At 52.3% G+C, this 21388-nt stretch overlaps 1 protein-coding gene across 12 annotated transcripts in view; it reads right to left on the bottom strand.

The window, feature by feature from the left end:
- Nucleotides 1–21388, bottom strand: part of NCOR2 (nuclear receptor corepressor 2) — a 258401-nt gene that overhangs the window by 101255 nt on the left and 135758 nt on the right. For all 12 annotated transcript variants that reach the window (XM_069871338.1, XM_069871343.1, XM_069871331.1 and 9 more), the window contains exons 7-8: nt 16359–16415; nt 10482–10534 (exon numbers count right to left, since the gene is read on the bottom strand). In XM_069871338.1, the coding sequence (XP_069727439.1) occupies nt 10482–10534; nt 16359–16415 (110 nt within the window). The remainder of the gene's footprint in view (nt 1–10481; nt 10535–16358; nt 16416–21388) is intronic.

Here is a 21388-nt window from a genome sequence, read left to right as displayed (position 1 = left end):
TATTTCCTCTCCAGCACCAACAGCCACAGTCAGCTTTGTGGCTTCTGTTTAGTTTATCAAGGAGAAAACACACAGGCTTGATTCTAAGCCCTAATAGTACCGTTCAGATTTTGTAGTTTCCGTTTTCCCCTCTTATTTAGTTAACAGAGGTATTGGATACACACAGAGTCCCTGGCTACTGCCTGAGCTGCACTACATCTTCATCCCCTTTGACTTGGCCTTGAACACATTGGTGCAACGACAGACCTTGAATAGACCAAGGCAGCACTAGCACGCAGCACTCGTAACTCCAGCTAGCAGTTCAGAACAGACTCCAGTATCCCCAGCTCGAGCCACACAACCCCGAAGGCCTGTGCACTCCCAGGCAGCACCAGCATCAGCAGAAAGCACAGCCAAGTGATGGGGCTGAAGGCTCCTGCAGAGAGACACTTGGATCCACAAAGGTTTTCTGAGTAAGGGCTTGAATATCAAGCCACGTCCTTTGCTGTTGTTTCAGAAATTGAAGTGTCATTTATCACTGAGGGGAGAGAATCTAATAAATCCATGCACGGGGCACTTTCTGCCTTTGCCCTCTTTTGATGGCACGTTCACAAGGTCCCACTGTTGTTCCGGGCTGCGGTGCAAAGACCAGAGGCCACCTCACTACGTATATCAATAAATACTGCTGCCAAAGGCTCCTCCCTGCTGAATCACATCACTGCCTTTTGGTTTTGTCTGTGTCGTACATCCACTGAGGAGCATCAAAAAGGGCTCCAGGCAACTGGTCGAGCTAAATCTCACCACTCACCTCTGCGCAAACAGCATTTACTTGCCTTTAAAAATTATGGAAACTGAGGCATGGAGTCTGCCGGCCTGTGCAGGGAGGGAGGCATGAGGAACGAGGAGTGGGGCTGTGCTGTGCCGAATCCAACTCCATCCAAGAGCATCCAACTCCAGACCCAGCAGCACCCAGCTCCCACTCGCCAGCCCTGCACACTGGGAGCTCCTCTGCCCACTCATGGGCTCCTCTGCTCACCCACATCCCAGCTCCTCACACACCTCCACACCCTTTTGCATCGCGCACAGCAAGATTTTGTCACTGGTTCCAGCACCACATGGTGCTGCAGTTGGCAGCCGTTCATCCTGCAGACACCCCACGGGATGGATTTCCTTCTGAGGCTTTGGATTTACGTGAATAAGCTCTGATGGGAAACTGAACCCAAAGACACATTAGTCTTGCTTGGTTGGTTATTCCAGTTCCAACAGAAACTCTAACACTGGGGAACCGCAGGGGTAATGCTAACAACCATCATGTGTGATGGTCCCAGCAAAGGGGTCACAAATTGTTCCTTGGGGAAAGAGTTGGCCCTGGAAGGGACAGCACAGCTTAATCAACCCCTGCCCTCCCCACACCAGCCTGGGTGACATCCAGGAGCACCGTGGGGCTTTGACACGCTGCTGCTGCATCAGCTGCACGAGTTATCAGGAGACGGGAGAGTAAATGAAGAAAATCAACAGCTCTTACGCAGCTGATGGGTTGCCTTGAGTTTTGCATCACGGCTGACCTTGAAAGCGCTAATACAGGCAAAGACTTAATTGCTCCGCAGCTGCAGAAATCAGGAATGCCTTGAAAGCCCCTGTATGTTTACCACCACCAAGGCTGAAGTAATCAAGAGTGAAAGGATTAAAAACAACAACAAACTCCCCCCCCATGCCCTAAATGGTTTTGCCACTTTATCTTTTTTTTTCTTTTTTGCATAAGGTCAGCCTTTTAAAGGTTAACACAATCGTGGTAAATATAAATAGGCTTCACAGTTTATCTTGCTACATGTTCTGCTGTTACTTAGAAACCATTGCAAAGAGGTTAATTCGGGCCACGCGTCTCTGAAGCACACGCTGTTCTCCCTGGGCAAATCAGAGAGCCAGGCACGACTGCTGCAGCCCAGGCGGGAAGGGAAGGGAAGAGAAGGGCTGTCTGCTGGGGGCCTGGCACAGAAATAACCAGCGTGGAGCAGCACGAAAGGCTGCTCTTGCAATGTGCCAACCTCCTCCATCTCCTTCATCCTCCCCGAACCCTTGAAGCTCCCCACCTGCAATTTGCTGGGGCACAAGAAAAGCATCACAGGTGGAGACCTGAACCTCTGAGGGCTGAAGAAATCCAGCAGTCCACAAGCAGGAGGAAGGGAAGCTCCTTAAATAAAGCAACAGTGACTCTTGTGGACAGTTTTAAGTATTGCTGGGCTGGCACTCCATACGCTGTGTAGGGTGGGGAGGACACGTGAGTTCCTGCCTTCTCCTCCTCGATGCCTTATCCAGTGCTAAGGTGGGACAGGCTGGGATAGACCCAGCCAGACACAGAGCTCACCCAGCTTCTGGTGAGCTGGTGTTTGGAGGTTGCCAGATGGCACATCCTCACCCTTGTGATCAACAATTCATCTAATCACTGCTGGAGCTTATCCCCATTCCTGCCCTCCCTGTGGCCATGGGCTCCACAGCTCCCTTTGGCCAAAGACCTTCTTTCTGGTGGTCTCTCAGCCCCACGTGGTGCCCCCCAGCTCTGGCTGCAATGACATAGTCAATGCACGTTTCCCACTTGTTTACTTCAGTACAGCCCCAGTCTAACGCTTCCCTCTAAAAGCAGCTCTTCTCCAAGGTGAGGACACCACGTCCAGTTACCTTCTTCATGCCAAAAGGGACTCCAGCCCTTTGGTCACCAGAGGAGCCTTCTGCGCTGCCTCTGCAGGGAGGGGAGGAGAGGAGCCAGCGTGGGTCACACAACCACCACAGCCTTCCCCAGAGAGACACTCGATCTTGTGAGCTTCTGCAGATGCCAGGCATGGAGTTGCCTCCAGATGGTCCCAAAGCAGGGGCTCTTTGGCCATACTTGGGGAGATGCAGCCCCAGAGCTTCTGCGCCTCTCAGCTGCTCTGCAAATGCCTTGAGGATTTCTGTCTTTGTTCCTGGTGAACAAACCCAGTGATGATCCCCTTCAATCATCTCCATGGGACAAAGGTAAGCCACGCCTGCCGCTGTGGGTGATTCAGGGTTTTCCCCACATCAGAGCCCCATTTGTTTGTGGTCTGGGGTGGCAGAGGCTCCCCAGAGCAGCAGGTCCCCTGCTTTAGGGGCCAGGTATCAACTGGATGAGTACTGCTTGAGCCTGGTTGGAAACGGGGCACAACCGAGGCGAGGAGACCAGGGCAGCCCACCAGTGCCCAGCACGTCCCATAAGCACCAACAGCCAGGAGAAGGAAACAGAGAACAAGGTAAACCAAACTCAAACCTTGATGTCTGATTGTCACCTGCCACCAGCACAGGAAGCAGGATTCAAACACTATAATTCTGGGTGTGATTCTGCAAGAACTTTTAGTCCTTGCATAACTCACTCTCATCCCACAATTCCACTCAGCGAGAGCCCCAAACTGGAGCTTGGTTCTTAAAGCCAGCCTCCAAACCAACGAGTGAAATACATCTCCTGCTGTGAGCAAGGCAAAGGGAGCCCTGTGAGAGCAGCCGCCTCCACCTTAACTGGCTTGGTGCAAGGTTGGTTTTGGCTTTCACAATGGAGCCAGTCAAGGAGAGAACCCGTAACACTGAGTTTTGAGTTACTTGGCTCAGGTCCACATGAATGACTTGGCTATGATCCTTCCGGAGACTGATTTTAAAAGGATGTACACACATACATGCGTGTTGGTGCTGGTGTAGACACTGCCAAAGCTCTGGGATCAGACTCCCAAGGACACAAAGAGCCGATGGGCTGCAGCACACCTGGGCAAGCCTGCCCACAGAGACCTTCAGCGGTGCACGATGAGATGAAAGGAAGTTTGCCATTTGAGCAAAACTAATCAGGAGTACTTAATTACACACATGTCTATCAACAAACAGCCAGTGCAAACAAAGTAGGGATGAAGCCTGCAAAGAGCGATGGGAAGGAGGCAGCGAGCAGCTGGCAAAGCCGTTGTATGGCGAGATTGATCATGCAGGCGAGGGTCGGAAATGAAGGAGCCTCCTGGCAACTGCAGCCAAACAAAGCGCTGCCAGCGAGACTAGAGATCCGCAAACCACAGGAGCCACGGAGCACAGCAGGAACACTTCAAGGTGAAACCAGACAAGAGGCAAAGGAGAGCGTACAGAAATGGTTATGTCCTTCCAGGCATGCCCTGCTCCCGCACATCACTGGTGCACCAGGACCCCACACCGCAGCTCAGGGCAGTCACTGATTCCCTACCCCTCTGGCCGCAGGATCCCTGCAGAGAGGGCAGGGAGCAGGTCATCTTGCTCAAGGGTCATTGCACTCGTTCATTTCATTGCTCCGAAATGGCCGGAGTGCACAGCTCCAGCTGCTAATACACTGTAACCTACTAACCCCAAGGCAGGGCACGTTCTTGGAAAGTCAATTGTTTGGAGCAGTCTCCTTGCAATATTCAGAAACACTTTCTGGGCAATAAAAGCAAGGGAGATCTTCGTTCTCTTACCCCAGAGCCCTTGAGCACTGGGAGGGACCACACTGCCAGCACGATCAGTGCCACTGAGAACAGAGTGGCAGAGGTCTGCAACTCTGGATGCACTGTCGGGCAGGCTGTGTTTGCGGCCAGGAACAACAGTCAAGAGAAAGAAGCTATTTAGAGGTCTCCCAGCTTCTCAAATCATGTCCTGCAGATCCAAAGTGCATCCAGCTTTGCAGGTCCAAAGTCATCATTATGATTCCTGAAAAAGTTTATGCTGTTAATTCACCTGGTGGTTCATACTCTGAGACCAGTGAGACGCTTGTGCTCCAAGGAGGAGATGCCTTGGAAAACACAAGCTCCCTGCTATCAGAGCCTGCCCTGGCCAGACCCCAGCACAGCCTGTCCAGGTCCCTGCGATGCCTTGTGAAGATGTTCCCACCAAGGTGCTCAAGTGATTCCCTTGGGCAGCAATTTTACATCCACAACCACAGCTCCTGAAATCAGATGGGGAAATCATGCCCGTCCCCTTTAACGCCTACGAGCTTAGGACCAAAATGAGACAAGAGCAACCTGATCCAGTGGAAGGTGTCCCTGCCACCCACGGCAAGGGAGTTGGAACCTGACGATCTTTAAGGTCCCTTCCAACACAAACCATTCTATAATGCTATGACTAAGGGCAAGTGCAGAAGCATTTTTGACCTGCAGTCATATATATCCTATGCTTTTGCCTCCTCTTGAAGCCCAGGCTGATATTGTGATCCCAAGTGCTGCAGGATAATCCACCCCAAACCAAACTTGAGCTGGGGAGAGCAAGAACCTGAAGGCTGCAGAGTGTCTCCATCATTTAGTAATTCATCACAAGGTAATACTTCTGCCCCAGTGCATGCCAATAGAGAATAAAAGCGATGAGAAACCTTGAATGGGATGAGCAGGGAGCTGCTAGGTGAATTTCTAATGAGGAAAACATCTAAAAGCACTAATAAAAAGACCTGAAAGAGAATGCATTAGTAATGACAGGGTTTGGAAGAGCATTTGTGTTACATGTCAGGCTTCTACTATGAATTTAGAAGCAATTCAGCGCTACTAAAACCCCTAAACAGCCAGTAATGAAAAGATGAGTTAAATTTTCTAAAGTGACAGGTGATTTGGAAAGCCGTAGTTAGTAGATTTTCAGAAGAAAGCTGTTCTGTTCTTTAGGGAGTAAGGGTGTGTGTAGGGGTACAATTCGAAAAGAAAAAGATATTCAGAAGCCTCTAAACCTCTCTGAAGATCCTGACTTCAGGTTTTGATTCTGCAGAGGCAAAGCTTCCCCCACTCAGTAACCCAGATGGGCAAATATTAACACTGCACACAGCTCTGCTGCCGCTGGACCTGGACACGCAAGGAAAATGGGATAACACCGAGCTCTTGAGCTGTTTTAACCGTGCACTTGGACCCTGGCTCTCCAACACCTCTCTGATCATCTCAAGGGTACTTCTGAATTTCAGCATAAAAGCAAGGAGAAGCTCCTGAAGGGAAGGTTTAAAGCAAACCCTGTGAACAGCACCCTGCTCATACCCACCCCGGGCTTTTCAGTTTTCCTTTTGTGTGCTTTTTTCAAGGCTCAGAAGCTCACATTTTGCTTTCAAACACAAAGCCCGCAGAATATGATTTCAAGATGACTGCTTTGGGAAAGGGGGGAGTCCTACCAGGCTGTTTTTCATGGCTGACCGAGCAGGAATCTCCTGCCGCAGACATGAAGGCCCCCTCGGAGAATATCTCTCCAGGTAGACAGCAGGTAATTGATCCTGCTCATGTGAACAACATCTTGTCATTTTTCCAGCACTTCAAGGAAAGAAGGTTAATATCTTTGGTGCCAGGAGTCTGGAGAACACGCAAAATCGCTGCCACGGCAGAGCAGGAAGAGCAGCTCTCATCCTTGAGCATCCAGCTGGCTGAACACCTAAAAAGGAGACCCAGACCAGATGCAACAGTTCTTAACTGGTGCACAAGTAGGTGTCCTCTGCATTTGTTGCTGTACTTCAGCAAAAACTGACAAAAGGCATCTTTGCAACCTCCTCAACCGATGCAAACTCTTTCAAACGGCCTCTGGTTGTGTTGAGGCTGCAGTGCATCTTGAAGGAACCGGTCAGTCCATCCAAAGCCAAAAACCTCACACCTTGAAACACAGCAAGGGCGACGCCAGCTGTGGGGACAAAGCTCACCCCATTCACGCGACAACGATGGCACTAAACACCGGCTTGCGCTCTTTCTTGACGAGAGTGGCAGAGCCCTTCCCTCCAACAAAGCAGGTATTTCAAACAGAAAGGACACGGTCCCATCAAAGGTAGGTCAAGTCTTTGGCGCAAACCACTCAACGGTGCCTTAGATCACGCGGCAGATGTAGCATACAAAATTAACCAGGTTTGCTCCAAGCCTGCACTCGCAGGTGAACCAAAGGGACCCAGGCAGACGGGTAACAGAGCACAGCGAGGCAGCTAAATAGGACTTAAAAGCTTTTGAAGCTGCAAACACTGGAATGAACTGGGGCATGAAATTAATTTTAACTGTACTGAATAGGAGACAGGCCATAAAACTCCATGAAAATAAGAGACCTGTAACATTTTAGTAAGAGGAGAAATTCTGCCTGTAACTCCCCAGCCAGCTCTGTTAGCATAAGTGACTCATCCTGACTGAAAAGCAAAGCAAACAAGCAGGAAGAATTAAACCAGTGTTGCAAGGCAGAGAGTATCGCGGTGGAGAAATCGAGGAATTCTGGCTTTGCGATATTCAAATGCCTTCCCACTGACACTTGCAAACGTTCAACTGAGAAAAAGAAATCCACCCTAGGAAGCGTTTTAAAAAAACAAAGAAAAATGGATTTGTGATCAGCCCAGCCCTGCCCCATGCCTGGGCATGAGGCTCTGAAGCAGCTTCACGTGGGAGCAGTTTGCAGTGAGGTTTTGTGGCCAGAATCACAACCTAGATGACTTTCCAGTAACGTGCCAAAAGACTTTTTCATCATGGCTAAATGATGAAAATCTGCTTAGGGTGAAGCTGTTCAGAAAAATCTGCATCCAATTACACCTTGGCAAAATATAACCTGTGGTGTCCTGGCAGTCGCCCTTCTGGTGCTCTCACGCACCTGGCTGATGGCTTCCAGCACCCTGAGGTTTTACTCCATCTCCTACTGCAACAGCCACCTCCAGGCTACGGAGCAGAAGCTGCTCTTCTAGAGCAGAAAGGCACAAACACATTAAGAATGAGGAAAGAACAAAAAATCTCTTCGAATGCAGATGCAGAGATGTTGTAGGTAGGATTTGAACATCCAAGCGTGACTTACTTAAAGCAGAAAAGCTTAATACCTTTTCCTCTTGGCCAAAGGACTCTGAATTATTTGCTTGGAAGAGCAACTGAAGCATTGATTATGTATCCGCCTCCCAAGCATCCAGATGTCCTTTAACGTGCAGCAGGGACACGAGAGACACGAGAACAGGACACACCGGTTTCTCTTCACATCTCTCAACAAGTAGCAAAGTGCAGTTCAGACCCCAGGACCTCCGAGACAGGCCCACGGTCAAAAGCAGTAAACATCTGGAGCCCACATCGCTCAAGGGCCTTTTGCTGACCTAGATCCTTAAATGCACTCGATGACATCAATAACCAGCTGAAGGCAGCTAATTGCGAGGTTTCTGGAAGGAGGAGATGGATGCTTTTCATTAAAATGTGTGGTTTCCTTCCCATATTTTTGCAGCATTAATCACAGCAAACATTAACCCCAAGCCTGTCTGCTCCAACCTCTCCTTGGTCTATCACCACCGCTGCTACAGCCGCATGGGAGGACTGCCCGGGGCTGGGAGAACCCAACCGATGCCTGCAAAGGAAGGGAAGGAGAGGAGCTCCTGCTCTGACAGCACGGGAAGCTGGTTTGATGGGTCTTCAAGTCTCATTACTGGTTCCACAGCTGAGCTGCGCAGTCGGTTCCCTCTCATTTGCACCCATCTTTCAGGCAGCAACCAAGGACAGGAAATCGTTTAAATCACAGGAAAATGTGATCACAAACCCACAAACATTGGCAGGGGAATGGAGAGTGGGTGAAGTATCTGGAGCTACTTTTAACTCCTTCTTTCAAGAATAAAACCAGCAATCAGCCTGAAATGCCACCTTCAGCGCCTGGTTTGTGACGGCTGTGGAGAAGAGAAGAGGGGGTTGGGGGACTCCGAGAGACACGACTGCCACACACCACCAGTACTATCACTGAGTCACAACCAGCAACGCAGAGAACACGTCCTCAGGCCAGTACCTGATGCCACGCAAAGTGGTTTTTCAGCCCTCAACGCCCCCTGAACTGACAGCAAAACAGACTTCCCAAGCAGGGGGCTGCCAGCCTGCAGGGAGCAGCCTCTCCGCCAGGCATCATCGTGTCCCCCAAGACTAGAATTGTCACCTGCTTCGTTAGTCCTGCACTGAATCAGGGAAGTGGAGCGGGGCGGGTGGCTGGGTTTGTTTGCTTTTATCACATCTTTGCAGCTCGAAAAGCACACCTGAGAGGTGTGGGCTGGGGGTGCAGCCAGCAGGGAGGCCACGTGTCTGCCTGCTCCTGAGAGCCACCCCCGCAGGCCGCGCGTTCATTGAAAACAACGGCCAGAGGGCTGAAATGTCAAGAAACCCAGAGCGCACACATGTCAAAGTCCTGGTGGGTCCTTGCTCGAGACTTGTGGCAACGTCTGCCAAGCACGAATGACCACAGGTAAATGCATCACCAACACAAGGCACAAAGGAAACATCAGGAAGCAAAAAGCTATCGGGATTTCTCAGCTGCAGGAAGAGCAACCATTTCCCACTGACTTCTCTGTCTGCTTGCCCTCCCCACCCATCCCCAGGAGGTGATGCTCTCCTGCCTCAGAGGTGCCTGGCACAGCAGCACCTTGGGTTTATTCACAGCACCCAGGCCAACCCCAAGCACCTGAACACGACCTTCGCGTTTAGGGTGTCAGTGCCCAGCGCTGGCAGTGAGGCTGCTCGGGGACCCACTGAGCCCTGCGGGAGCTGACGGGCTTGGGATGGCCCTGGGTTTGAACGTTATGAACTGCCTGGATGACACAGGAAGCCTTGGGTGGAGCAGGAACCAAGCAGGGCCGGGCAGCGAGCAGCAGGGTCACATCAAACCCTCCTCCTCCCTGCAGCCCTTGGGACAGACACCACCAAAACCCTGCCAGCGCCTACCAGGCTCCCCTGCAGCAGAGCAGAATAGCAGAGGTATGTGAACTCTTTCCCCACAGTCCCCCGGCATCAATTAACATACTGCTGGAAAGTAAAAGATTATTAACTTTTGTTAATAGATTATTAAAGATGATTATCGCCAGCTGACCGAGCCCATACCAAAATAGACACGCTGCAGGCAGCTCAGAGCAATCATCTCTTCATTCAAGGCAGATAGAAGTCTCAGATCTGGTTTGACTCTTTAAATTTCCTACAACAATAACAATTATCGCTATTCTCATTATCTGTTACATTTCTTCTACGTTCAGGAAGTCACTGTGGTTACTAAACGCAGCTTGATGATTAAATCGTGTATTGAGGTGATAAGTCAAATTAGATGATTGCAGAGCCTCGGTAAGTATCTTTGAAATAACCAGTTGTTATCAGACATTCAAGAGGTGCTTCATGAAAATGTAATTGTAATTGCAACTTTGCACCTTGCTTCATCTTTCCTGCATGCAAACACACACACAGACACTCTGGCAGCGGATTACCTACTTCACTATGCGTGAAACAGAAGAAAGCACCCAAGGTGAGCTAAGAGAATGCCAAGAGAATACCAAGAGACCAGCCAGGACCCACAGCCGCCCCCGGCCCTGAGAAAAATCAAACAGCACCTTCAGCATCCGTCTGAAGCTACAGCTCCCCTGGTTTGTGCTTCAGGCACTCAGAGCAGCGAAGCACCAGCTCTAAAAGGGTGCTTGCTATTTCTCGGCAGCCTTAATCGAGGTCTGGGAGCAAGCTAACATCCCTCCCGCTCCAGCTTAATGCTCAACCTGACATTTAAAATGGCCTTTATTGCCACGTACTTACATTTTAATGTTTTCATGGTACTGCCTGGTGTCTGAAGGCTGGTTGTATAATGGCTGAAATAAATAAGAAAAATCAAGGCATAAGTGGTACGGTCTGACATTTAAAAACTTAAACCCATCAGAAGCGCTGCTGCCTCGGTGCAGGTTCCTGTCTCGGAGCTGTGCCAGCCCAGGCGCCCATCCCCACGCCCCCCAAGCCGCTCGTCGCCCCCAGCCCCGCTGCGGCCGTACTGGAGGGTGCTGGCTCCCGGCAGCACCGCTCGAGCCACAGTGCATCCCAGCTCAGCTGGGGGGAGGGCAGGCAGCGCTCGAGCAAGCTGGCTCAGAACAAGCAATTTGCGACGTAATCCACATAAACACGGCACGGCGGAGTACGTGGTTGTTATTCACTGATTGAAAAACGCAGTGCGCTTTGGAACATATGACACAGGGGAGGCAAGGGGAAAGGGGGGCTTGGGGAGAGGGAAGAGACAGTCTGTGAGCTGCAAATTGTTGTGGCTAAGCAGCAAAATCTGCCTGGGCTGTCCCAGGGAGCTGAGCATAGGGCACTGCAGGCAGGACAACTCTTTGACCCCATGGTTTCCAGCCACACCAGGGGTTTGGCCCCTGGGCACATCGCTGCAGCCCCCAGCACCCACGCATAGAGCAACGCTCTTGTCCATCCCTCGGGAGGTGCACTGGACAAATGTTTTGCCTTCTAGGGAGCCCAGTAACCGTGTCTGTCTCCAACATCAGATGTAAGCACCCACCATGGGGCTGCTCTGCCTCTCACACCCTCACTGGGGATGTGCCAGAGCCCAGTGTGAGGAGTCAGGAGCCCTGGATCCATCCCTGCTCACCTTCAGCCAGGCACTGTCCCCTCCCATCTGCAGGGTGATGTGCCCTTGGGGAACCTGCCATCATACAGGGTCCCACCTCTGGAAGGGAGAGAACGCCAGAGACCACGCTCCATCCCACCCACTGTGATTCACAGCTCAGGATGCTCCAGAAGCTCCCACCAGTTGTGTCCATGTAAGCAGGCTGACAGGATGCTCAGGATTAAGCTCTTCAATGTTCTTCTAGTCATCAGCTAAGCTTGTGTGAACATGTCCAAGACTGTGTTAATCAAAAGCTTGCCATGGCCCAACCATAATTGGGCAACTGGGCGCCCAATAAGCACGGCTCCTGTCCGACCACAGAAACATCACCCTAGTTTTCAAGCAGTTCAGCGATCCAACATCTGTGGCCAAACACAGGCAGGGGTCATGTTATGGCTGGGTCCTGGCTGAAGACAGCACTCTGGCCAAGGCTTGATACAAACCAGCTCCTTCCTACTGCGGTCAGACACCGAGGCCACACTACGGATCTACTCAGTTTCACCTCAGATTAAACACAAGAACAGAGCAAAACATCTGCTGAACCAGGTGAGCAACACTGGAGAGGACAGGACCTGCAAACACAGGTGGGTCACTTTCTCCTCCGGTTTGGAGAAGGTGTTATTTTCACCTCCTCCATGGTATCTTCCCATCACCATCACAGGTGCCAGGCACAGAGGCTTGGTTTTCCACACAGCCAGCCTGTCTCTACTACCCTGTAAAGAACAGACACTGCCTCACCTCTCCTTGCGTGTACTGGACAGCCACATCGATTTACACAGAAAGAAGACTGTGTGTAGTTCTCCCTACATCCTGCAGCCCATCACCACAGCATCTTGGCACCAGCAGGTCATCAGCTTCTTTTTCTGGCTGTCCTTGGACATGTCCCTCTTTTCTGGGAAAGCACAAGTAATCCCCATGTGGAAGAGGCACACAGAGAAGCCCAGGTGGACAGATGTGGCGAGACAAACCACCGTGTCTCAGGAGGGCTGCAGGGCTGCTGGCAGCGTTCAGGCATCTGTTACCATGTGAGGGGATGTCAGGCTCCACGTCTGCCAGGAGACACTCGCAAGGAGAAATCTGGCCACCCAGTGTTGGCAGAGCCAGAGCAGATGAGAGGGACAAGCAGGTCCTCCAGAAGGAGACACGTTCTCAGTGGTGTCCTTTCTCCAGGGGTATTTCTATCACAAACCCTTGTAGATGTGCTGGTCCAGTTCCAGGCTCAGAGCTGGCTGTGCACTTCACGCTTGGAAAGCTCAGAGAACACAGACATCTATCTCATCACGTAGCTTGAGAGAGGCAGGTCTGCACCACGGACAGAAGAAATCAAGTCGTATCTCTGGAGCATCACGTCCGCAGTCACCCTGGAAGGGCTCAACTGGAGGAAACGCTGGGTGTCTGCCTCTTGCAAGAGGACTGGAGGAACCAGACATATTGATAAATAAAACTGTCTCTTCCCTCTGTGCTCATAAAAAACAAAGCTAATAAGCTGGCTTGTGGTAAGTCAGAGACCTGGAAGGAGGGAGTGGAGTAAGCACCTTAGTTTGTGCCTGGGTTAGCAGATCCTCATGGGCTTGTGGGCACTATGGATGACCTAATGCCACTCAGCTCTCCAAAGGCTGTTGCCAATTCTTCTCCACTACTACATACATATGACACAAATCGCCACTTAAAATCTTAGTTAGCAAACCCGAGTGTTAAACAGACAAGGGCTGGAACACATCGCTTGAAAAGAAAGGCCCAAACATTCAGAAACATGAGACTCTGGGACCCAAACCCAAGATGCACATGGCACCAGCCCCTCAAAGAGATTTCTGTCTGCACAGCAGCCTCAGTGCTGCACCTCAGCCCACACTGGGAGCAAGCCCAGGAGACCAGTCCTATCTACACCATAGAAAACACATCCACAAACACTAAAGAATTAGAGACTTTGTTCTCAACAGGGCAGGGACTTAGAAAGAGCATCCTCCCTCAGAGCTGGTCGCAGCCTGCACAGACGCGCACCTTTCTCAGCGACTAAGCAGCAGGAAAGCTGGCAGGTCAGGTGGGCAAGGCGACATAGTCAAAACCTCAGTGCTTCCATGGGGTAAGGGACATGTAATGCATTTCTCAGGGGGATGAGATTTAAAAAAAATATAATTGCAATTCAAAACTGTTACTGGAAAAACCTTGGATTCATTGAAAGCTCTTTAAAAATAAAGCGATTGAGACCTTTCATTTTGTTTTCTGGCCACTGCAGCATTGAGATTACACACTCAATGACATTTCTCCTTGGGGAAAACATGGGTTCATTTTTTGAATGATACTGCAACATCACAGGGATGAGATGAGCAGAGCCCTGGTCTACTGAGTCACAACCTCCTCCTGACCTAGAGGAGGAGCTGCCCGAGACCTGAACTGGATCCCAGTTTCTCAGGGAAACCTGGGCAGGGGTGATTCCCACTGTGGGAACGGGGAACCAAGCAGAGGGCAGCAGCTGTGACCATGGGGCACACTGGCATGTCCTGCTTCAGCTGGGGCTGATGTGGGGACGAGGTGCAGGGCCAGACTACACCCCAGCAGACAGGAGAGGCACCAGCAAGGAGTAAAAGGCAAAGGGATTCTAGGACAATTCTGCATGTTTAAAACACCAGAAGCACAAAATCAAGGGTCCTCCAAAGAAGGCTGTACACAAATGACACCTCTAAGATAAGTGCAGGGCCAGACCTTGTAAGGTCAAAGCAGTGGGAAGCCAGGAACCAGCAACAAACATCTGCTGCTTCTTTGAGATGCTCAGCCCAAGGGCACCAATTCCCCACGCCTCAGCCTGAAAGCTCAGAGGAAGCTGTTTAAAAAAACTGAATGCAGGAATTAAGAGTTTCCTACCAGAGTTGCGGACACCTCCCAGCAGCTTCTAACTTAATGGAAAATCCACGACACAGATCACAAACTTCTGGGCAAATCCCTATTTATGCTCTACTGGATGACTTTCAAAACCTGTCCTTCCAGCTAATGCTACATGCAGCCCCAATAAGCCCATTGATGCGCTCAGGTGATAAGATTTCTTCTTCGCTCAAACACAAACCCCTCAAAGCAATCTGCTACCAGCAGGACAGGAGGCAGAGCCCCACCACAGCCCCTCTGCCCTGTTAATTCACAAGTCAGGGATGCTGCCTCCTGCTCCATCCTCCCAGCAGCACCCAAGACCTTGTACCACCTCACCCTGCTCGCAGCCACTGTTTGTCAGCGCCGAGGAAACCTCCGGCCTCTCTCTGCCATGACTACCCCATTTCCACCACGACCTCCCGTCCTGCACCATCAGACCGTGGCCAGCTGCCCTGCTACAAAGCTGATGTGTATCTGTCACCATCACTGCTGCAAATGCCATAACCAGAGCTCTCTGAAAAACCGAAAGCAAGATGCTGGCAGCCTGAGTGGGGCCAACAGCAATCCAAAACCCTACAATTCAGTAGAACCACTGCTGCTCCTTGCTGAGGTTTCACACAGAATTAGCACTAGGCTGTCCCGGTCTCCCTGCAAGAGATCTCCAGGTCGCAGCAGCTGCGGGGCTGAGGCACATCGTGGGGTACATGGTGGACTAGGCATGTACATCAGGCAGAGCATGCAAAGCTGCTTTCCTTCCTGGAGGTGCTTCCTTTCCAACTCAGAAAATGATTTGACTGTTCATCTCATTTCTCAGAGGCTGCTGGCAGGTCCTGGGTGCTGTTTCGCCTGACACAGCGTGGGGGCTGGGCCATAGAAAGTGTCTCTCTCTGGGCAGACAGATGAGAGTCTGCAAAATGCACGCGGAACCCAACCTGGGTTTTCCAGGGTTTCCTCAGCAGAGGTTTCCCCTCCCCTCTGAGGAGTAAGGCAGGAGACAGAGGAAAGGTCTGCACGGGGCTCTGCTACAGCTCCCCCTGTGCAGTGTCAGAATCCAAGGACAAAGCATCAACAAAGAAGAAAAAAAGAGAAAAATAAAAAAAATAGAGGAAGGAAAGGAAATGAAACATCTTTTGGTTGAGGAAGCACCAGCCCAGTCACTGCCAATCTTTAGAGCAGAAAGGGAGCAAAGGGTTTGACCCTGGTGACTCAAAGGAAAAATAATGACTGCTACCTCCTCAAACCAGGAAGCAGGCTTTGACACGTAGCAGAGAGCACTAATTCCCCTGTGACCTCTCCTTTACACAGAGGATCATTAGTACCCCCTCCACAAGGCAAGTCCAAATTGCAGCTGCCGAGGACTGTGAGCTGACTGCTCCGCACTGCCCTGGCTGGGATGCCTCCCTCCACCACAGCCCTCGGCCAGCGCAAAGCAAGAGCTGCTTTCTCAGACCACGGCTGCCCTGCTCCGATCCTTGCAGCAGCAGTGCTGTAGACACCTTTTCCCAGCACCCTTCCCCAGGACTCAGCCCCTCAGGGGCTGTTTTCAGCCACCGCTCCAGCAATCCTACATTTGACTTACAGCTGGATTTGGCTGGATGAGGGGGTAGCCCAAAGTTGACAACTTATTACACGTTGTTTTTCTCAGCTTCTCTGCGCATGACGGAGACAGAAATAGGATGTGTGCGAGTCCCGATACCTGCAGGTCATCGCAGCTGCGACCAGGCTGCACTCGCAGAGCACCCTCCAGCACACTCCTCTGCTCACAGTTTGCTGGGACACAGGAGAGCCGTCCCAGCACCCATCCCTCCCACGCAGCACTGCGAGGCTGGCTGGCCAGGCAGCAGCCCCACAGCCCCGGCAGATGAAGCCATCAGCATCCCAAGCTGAGGCAAGCTGTGCCGGAGCCCCTTCTACCACCCAGCTCCGCTGCAGCATGTGAGGAGGGAGCCTAAGGGTTAAGGCTCTGTGTGTGTGTGTGTCTGCCTGCAGTTTCAGTCCTCATCTCAGTTGCTTTGCTTCCTGCTTTGGTGCGGTGCCAAAGGTCTGGGCCAGCAGCACACTTCCTTCTGAGGACTCACACACACACACAAGGTGCCACCCTCGCCACCCAGGGACGTCTGGCCCGGCTCCCGCTCCCCACAGAGAGAGGTGACACTCACCAGCTCCACCTGGGGCCCCAGTCCTTCCAGGATCCGGTGGGCAGCCTCTGCCTTCTTCTGCAGGGAAGAAAGGGGAGAGGGGAGAAGAAAAGTTATTTCTGGCATCAGTTACAGTCACAACCTTCTGCTCCAGGTCCCTCCTGTGACAAAACCCTGTCCCCAGATCCCTGCAGAACCACTATGAATCCCACTCTTGCCTGAAAGCGGGTGGAAAGATTCAGCTCAGCCTCTGGCCCCACAGGGCAGCCCCACGGGCAAAAGGCTCCGGCACTCGAGTTCTCACGGCTTTAATGAATCCAAGTTGTGCCCAGGACACGACCCAGAGCCCTGACCCCTCCCGGTGCCAGGCGGGGATCACACCCGTTACCTCCGCACAGCCGCTGTGTGAAGAGGAGGGCGGGCGAGCCGGTGCACACACAGAGATGCCCTTTCTAGGATTCATCGCTTCATGAGCATGTGATCGTTTGATATGAGCTGCCCTTGGCTCCTGTCTTGCTCTCGCTCCTCTCCGCCCCGCTGCCGCAGAGGAGCCCTTCTCTGCCCCCTCCGCCCCCAGCCAAGCTACCTAGTGCTTATTAGAGTTAAAAAAACCACCCCGGAACACGTGTCGGGGCTGTGCGGTGGTTACTAATTAAACAGGCCTGAAAAAAAGACATGGGTTGGTTGCAGCAGGAGTCTAAATAAAAGATGACACTTTCAGTAAACAGCACTTCCTCGCAAAGCCAGGCTTTTCACTGGGGGTTACTGACAGTCCGATAAATCCAGAGAGCTGCACAGAGCTCAGCCAATAAAGCCAAGTACCTGGCAGCAAGGGGGGTTTGAGGAGATGGATTTTCAGAGGTGCTTGTTCAATAAAATTGGCAGTTTTAGCCATCTTGGGGTAGAGGGAAGACAAAATCCACAGTTGCCTAAAATATGGGAGAAGGGGCACTGTGCAGGGCAGACCCTCCCCAGCACACAGAACGGGCTTGGGAGCCGAGCTGAGCCCCAGGGGTGGGCAGCTGGGCAGGGCTGGGCTCTGGGCTCCCTGGCAGAGCCCCCAGGGCTTCAACAAACCCCAGGTGAAGACCCTCCCGGGGCAAGGAAGGGATTTCAGCTCTGGGGCTCTGGCTCACGTTGCTCCCTAGCACCCGACACACTGAGCTTCCCAGGGTCTCAGCGCAGAGGATGCCTCACCAAGAGCTGGCGCATCGCCCTGCCGGCTTGCCCCCGTGTCTGCCCCCCTCCGTGGGTTTCTCAAAGCTTCACCTACCCCCCTGCTGCCAGCCAGTCCTCAGAAGCGCCGATGCAGCCGTTCGATGTGCAAGCTCCTCGCTGGGGCTTTGCACACCCACACAGCCTCATCTGCCAGCGTGCACTTTTGCAGAGCTGGCCCCGGAGCAGCTGTGTGAGTCACCCTGCGCGCAGCCAAGCTCAGGGCCCCGGCGAAATAGCCCTGGCCCGGCTGCAAAACCCGTGCCAGGTGCCTCACCACCACAAGGACTTATTTCCAGCTCCTCTATTTACCGCACGCTCAGGAGGACAAAAAAGCTTTATTTCAATTTAGAAGCAACTTCAAGGATGCTATGGGAGATGTAACCGCAAAGCGCGCCTGCTCTGGCACCGTCCCCACATGATGCTCGTGGCAGCCCTGCTCTTAGTGCATCCCCGCCTGCCCATCCGCAGCGCTCCTGCGCATCAGCCCTCGGGGCTCACACATGTCCCCATTGCTGCGTGTATCTTACAGGCAAGGACACACACACACGAGAAGCAGAGCAGCCAGCAAAGCTGTGACAAGAGCCCACAGTGCAGCTGGAGCCAGTCTCTGCCCCTCTGGCCTCTCCCAGTCCCTGCTCGGGACCGCGGGTGGGGAGATGCCGCCGGGGATGTGCAGATGGTGCAGCTCCCCAGGCACTTGCGCCCACGCCACCAGCACGCTGCTCACCACGCTTCTGTCCAGGGTGACCAGTGGCGAGATGCTTGCAGGGACCACAGGGAAAGCACGGCCACCCAGGCAAGGGAGAGGGGTCTTTGGAGAGCAAGTGAACCCCAGAACAACGCCGGGGAGGGGCTGGGAAACAGCTGTGACAGACGGAAGCGCCTGCGGCTCAGGCTGCAGGGAAAGAACCGTGTGTTTACATACAACAACTACGTTTTCTGCACTGCAATAAACTGCTCCCAACTCATCTCCCATGCCAGATTGCTGCCAGCGAGAGGGTGCTTTGGCACAAAAGGGAAAGGAGGGACTGGGCCCCATCTGACCTAAGGGGGAAGCAAAGGGATCTTCGGCACCAGGACCTACAAAACGCAGTGCTGTAGATCAATGTCACATAACGCAAGGCTCGAGGGATGAGAGACATGTACCTACCCTCCTCATAAAATACCACAACTGCTACAGAGTCCGTGCCTCTTGTACACAAGATTCCTTCTCTAGAAGAAGATTTTCTGCTGGGTTCATGAAGATGGGACAGCCCTGGCTAATGCTGTCCTTGGCCCTGCCATCCCCAAGGATGCTCCAGTTGATGATGGGGAAATTAAACCCCAGCAAACGCAGCCTGAGGAAGAAACCGAAGAGCTGCACAGCCCAACACAGCTGCCCCTTGAAGCATTAAGACATTTCCACTGCTGCACATCTGACTCTGTCAATGAGAACTCTCTCCTCAGAAATACTCATCATGCAGCAGAGAACTCTCAGGTACAGCTTAATAGTCTGGTCTTTATAAGCTATAAAATCTGCTCACCTCAGAGAGCATCAGCACGGTGGTGTTTGGAAGCTTTAAACAATTAAAACCACGGGGTAAGATTTTCAAGGGGGGGTCATTAAAACTGCTAGAAAAGACACTGCATCCATTGCCAAGGGTGTGATGTGGCCAACCACCTTCCTGTCCCCCACCGTCTGCCAGCGAGTGGGAAGCATCAGCTTACCTGGATATTTTCTGGTGCATACCTGGGACAAAAATCAGCCCCCTGACCAGTCACAGGCAGTGTAGTTGTGGGAAGAGGACTGCAGCCCAAGGTCGAGGCAGAGGGTCCCACCAAAGGGCCACTCTCCTGGGTGCCAGCGCTGGTGAAAGGGGCCCTGGCAGTGGTGGACGGCACTGGGAACCGATGATGCTGGAGGCCCGTGTGTACGATGCGATTAACTTCGAGAAACAGGCAAGTGTGTTCAGCTGCTGCATTTGCCATGTTTAGACAACTTAATGAGACAACCCAGAGGCAAATCACCACAGGCAGAACATGTGGCGAATCAAGAAGAATGACATAATTTGTCTTGCATTAACCAACTGTAACGTACGCATCTCCAGAAGGAAAGATCAGGAGGGGAAACTATTCCAAGCACGTCATATCTTTGTATGTACACAAAGAAATGCCTCTATCTTGAAAGCCGCCTAATTAACGCTTGACACCCACTGTAATTGCTGATGCTCCTTGCTGCATTTATCAGGTCATAGTGGAACTGTAATGAGCTGTCTGAAAGACCACGCAGACCAAGGTGGGAGCTGGCAGCAGAACGGGGAAGGACATACTATGCCAGCAGAAGGTTCCCAGCGCTCTGGGGCTCATCCTGGAGCGCACACAGACACACGGAGGCACCTCCCTGCCTGGGGACCCAGCCAGCCAGAAGCCTCGCTGGGGAATTCAGGCCTCATTCAGGTTTAAGGGCAGCCCCTACCTCCCCCCACAGCTGACGACCCCTGGCAGCCCTGTTAAATCCTTCCCTTTCCACCGGCACAGCCACCTAGCGCTCGGTCCCAATACTGATTTCATTAGGAGATCAGTGACCGACCCTGCAGAAGGAAACCAGAGGTTTCATCCTACATCTGCTGAATAACCCCACTCACGCTGGCAGTCCCTCCCTGTTATTTAGCAGAAAGAAATGGACATCAGGAAGCAAATCCAACCATTACTTCTGGTGAGATGCATGAAGATCCCCACTGCTTTTATAGTCCCTCTGCAGCTTCACGGCAAGTAGCTAATGACCCCCTTTCCTGATTCAGATTGCTACAGCCCTGGGAGCAGCGGCATTTGCCAAAGGACTGAAGCCCCAAGGCTGACTTCTGCTCCCATTTCCCATCAGTCACTTCACTCCTGTAAAGCGCCTCTGGGGCTCACACCGGCACGGGCCAACCACGGGCACTTCCAAGGGCACAGACACCACCTCTGGAGAGTGTTTAGGCACAACGCAGATGAAGAGGGGAAGCCCATCACGTTTTAGTCCTCCATGTGCATTTTTCAGAAGGATCAAGGTGTCTCAAGAAGCACGGCTGAACCTCAAACACTGACCTATGTCACTGTGAGGCCCACTGATGCAAAAAGGGACCCACAGATGTGGCATCTGCCCCCCAAAACCCTCCTTCCCCACCTCCCCATGGCCAGAGCACAGGCGGGCAGACCGCAGCTGGGGAGGACATGCTCTTACCCCATCTCACGCTCCTCCAACAGGCCTGAAGCTAAAGATACTTTCCTCAACAACAGCAACCTCCCTGCAGACTCCAAGAATGTCAATTCTCGCCTAAAACACATTTGGCTTCCAAAGCAAATTCCAGCCTTGCTTTCCTTCTGAAGAAACCTAAAATAGGCTTGGGAGGGGGAAGCGGGCAGGAGAGCAACTTCCCAAGCCATGTGAGCTCCCGCGGGGATGATGAGCCCACCCCACGAGGCAGCGGAACATCCAAAAGCAGAGAAGGGAGAGTCTGGGATTTTGCGTGGGCTCTTCTTAAAGCAAAGTTTAAAAATGGAAGAGAAGGAAACACAAGAGTTATTTTGAGAAAGCGGATCTGAAATTAGGAGGCGGCATTTTCTTGGACCGACTCCAGCCATCGCTCCATGCACTGCAACGCTGCTGCAGCTGAACCACGCTCCTGGGGTTATTTATAGCAGGCCGGAGGCAGCAGCGCTGAGGAAGGGAAGGGTTTTTATTTGGACCAGGCTTGTCCTACATGGAGATAAGCAAAGCCCTTGGAGAGGCAGGATTGCTGCACGCAGGGCGGTGCTGGGAGAAATTCCTGTCCCAGCAGCGGGAGCTCTGGGGGCCGGCAGAGCTGCAGAAG

This window comes from Phaenicophaeus curvirostris, chromosome 17, assembly GCF_032191515.1.
Source record: "Phaenicophaeus curvirostris isolate KB17595 chromosome 17, BPBGC_Pcur_1.0, whole genome shotgun sequence".
Taxonomy (NCBI): domain Eukaryota; kingdom Metazoa; phylum Chordata; class Aves; order Cuculiformes; family Cuculidae; genus Phaenicophaeus; species Phaenicophaeus curvirostris.
Note: the sequence above shows the minus strand (reverse complement) of the source record. Positions and strands in the feature narration are given on the sequence as shown.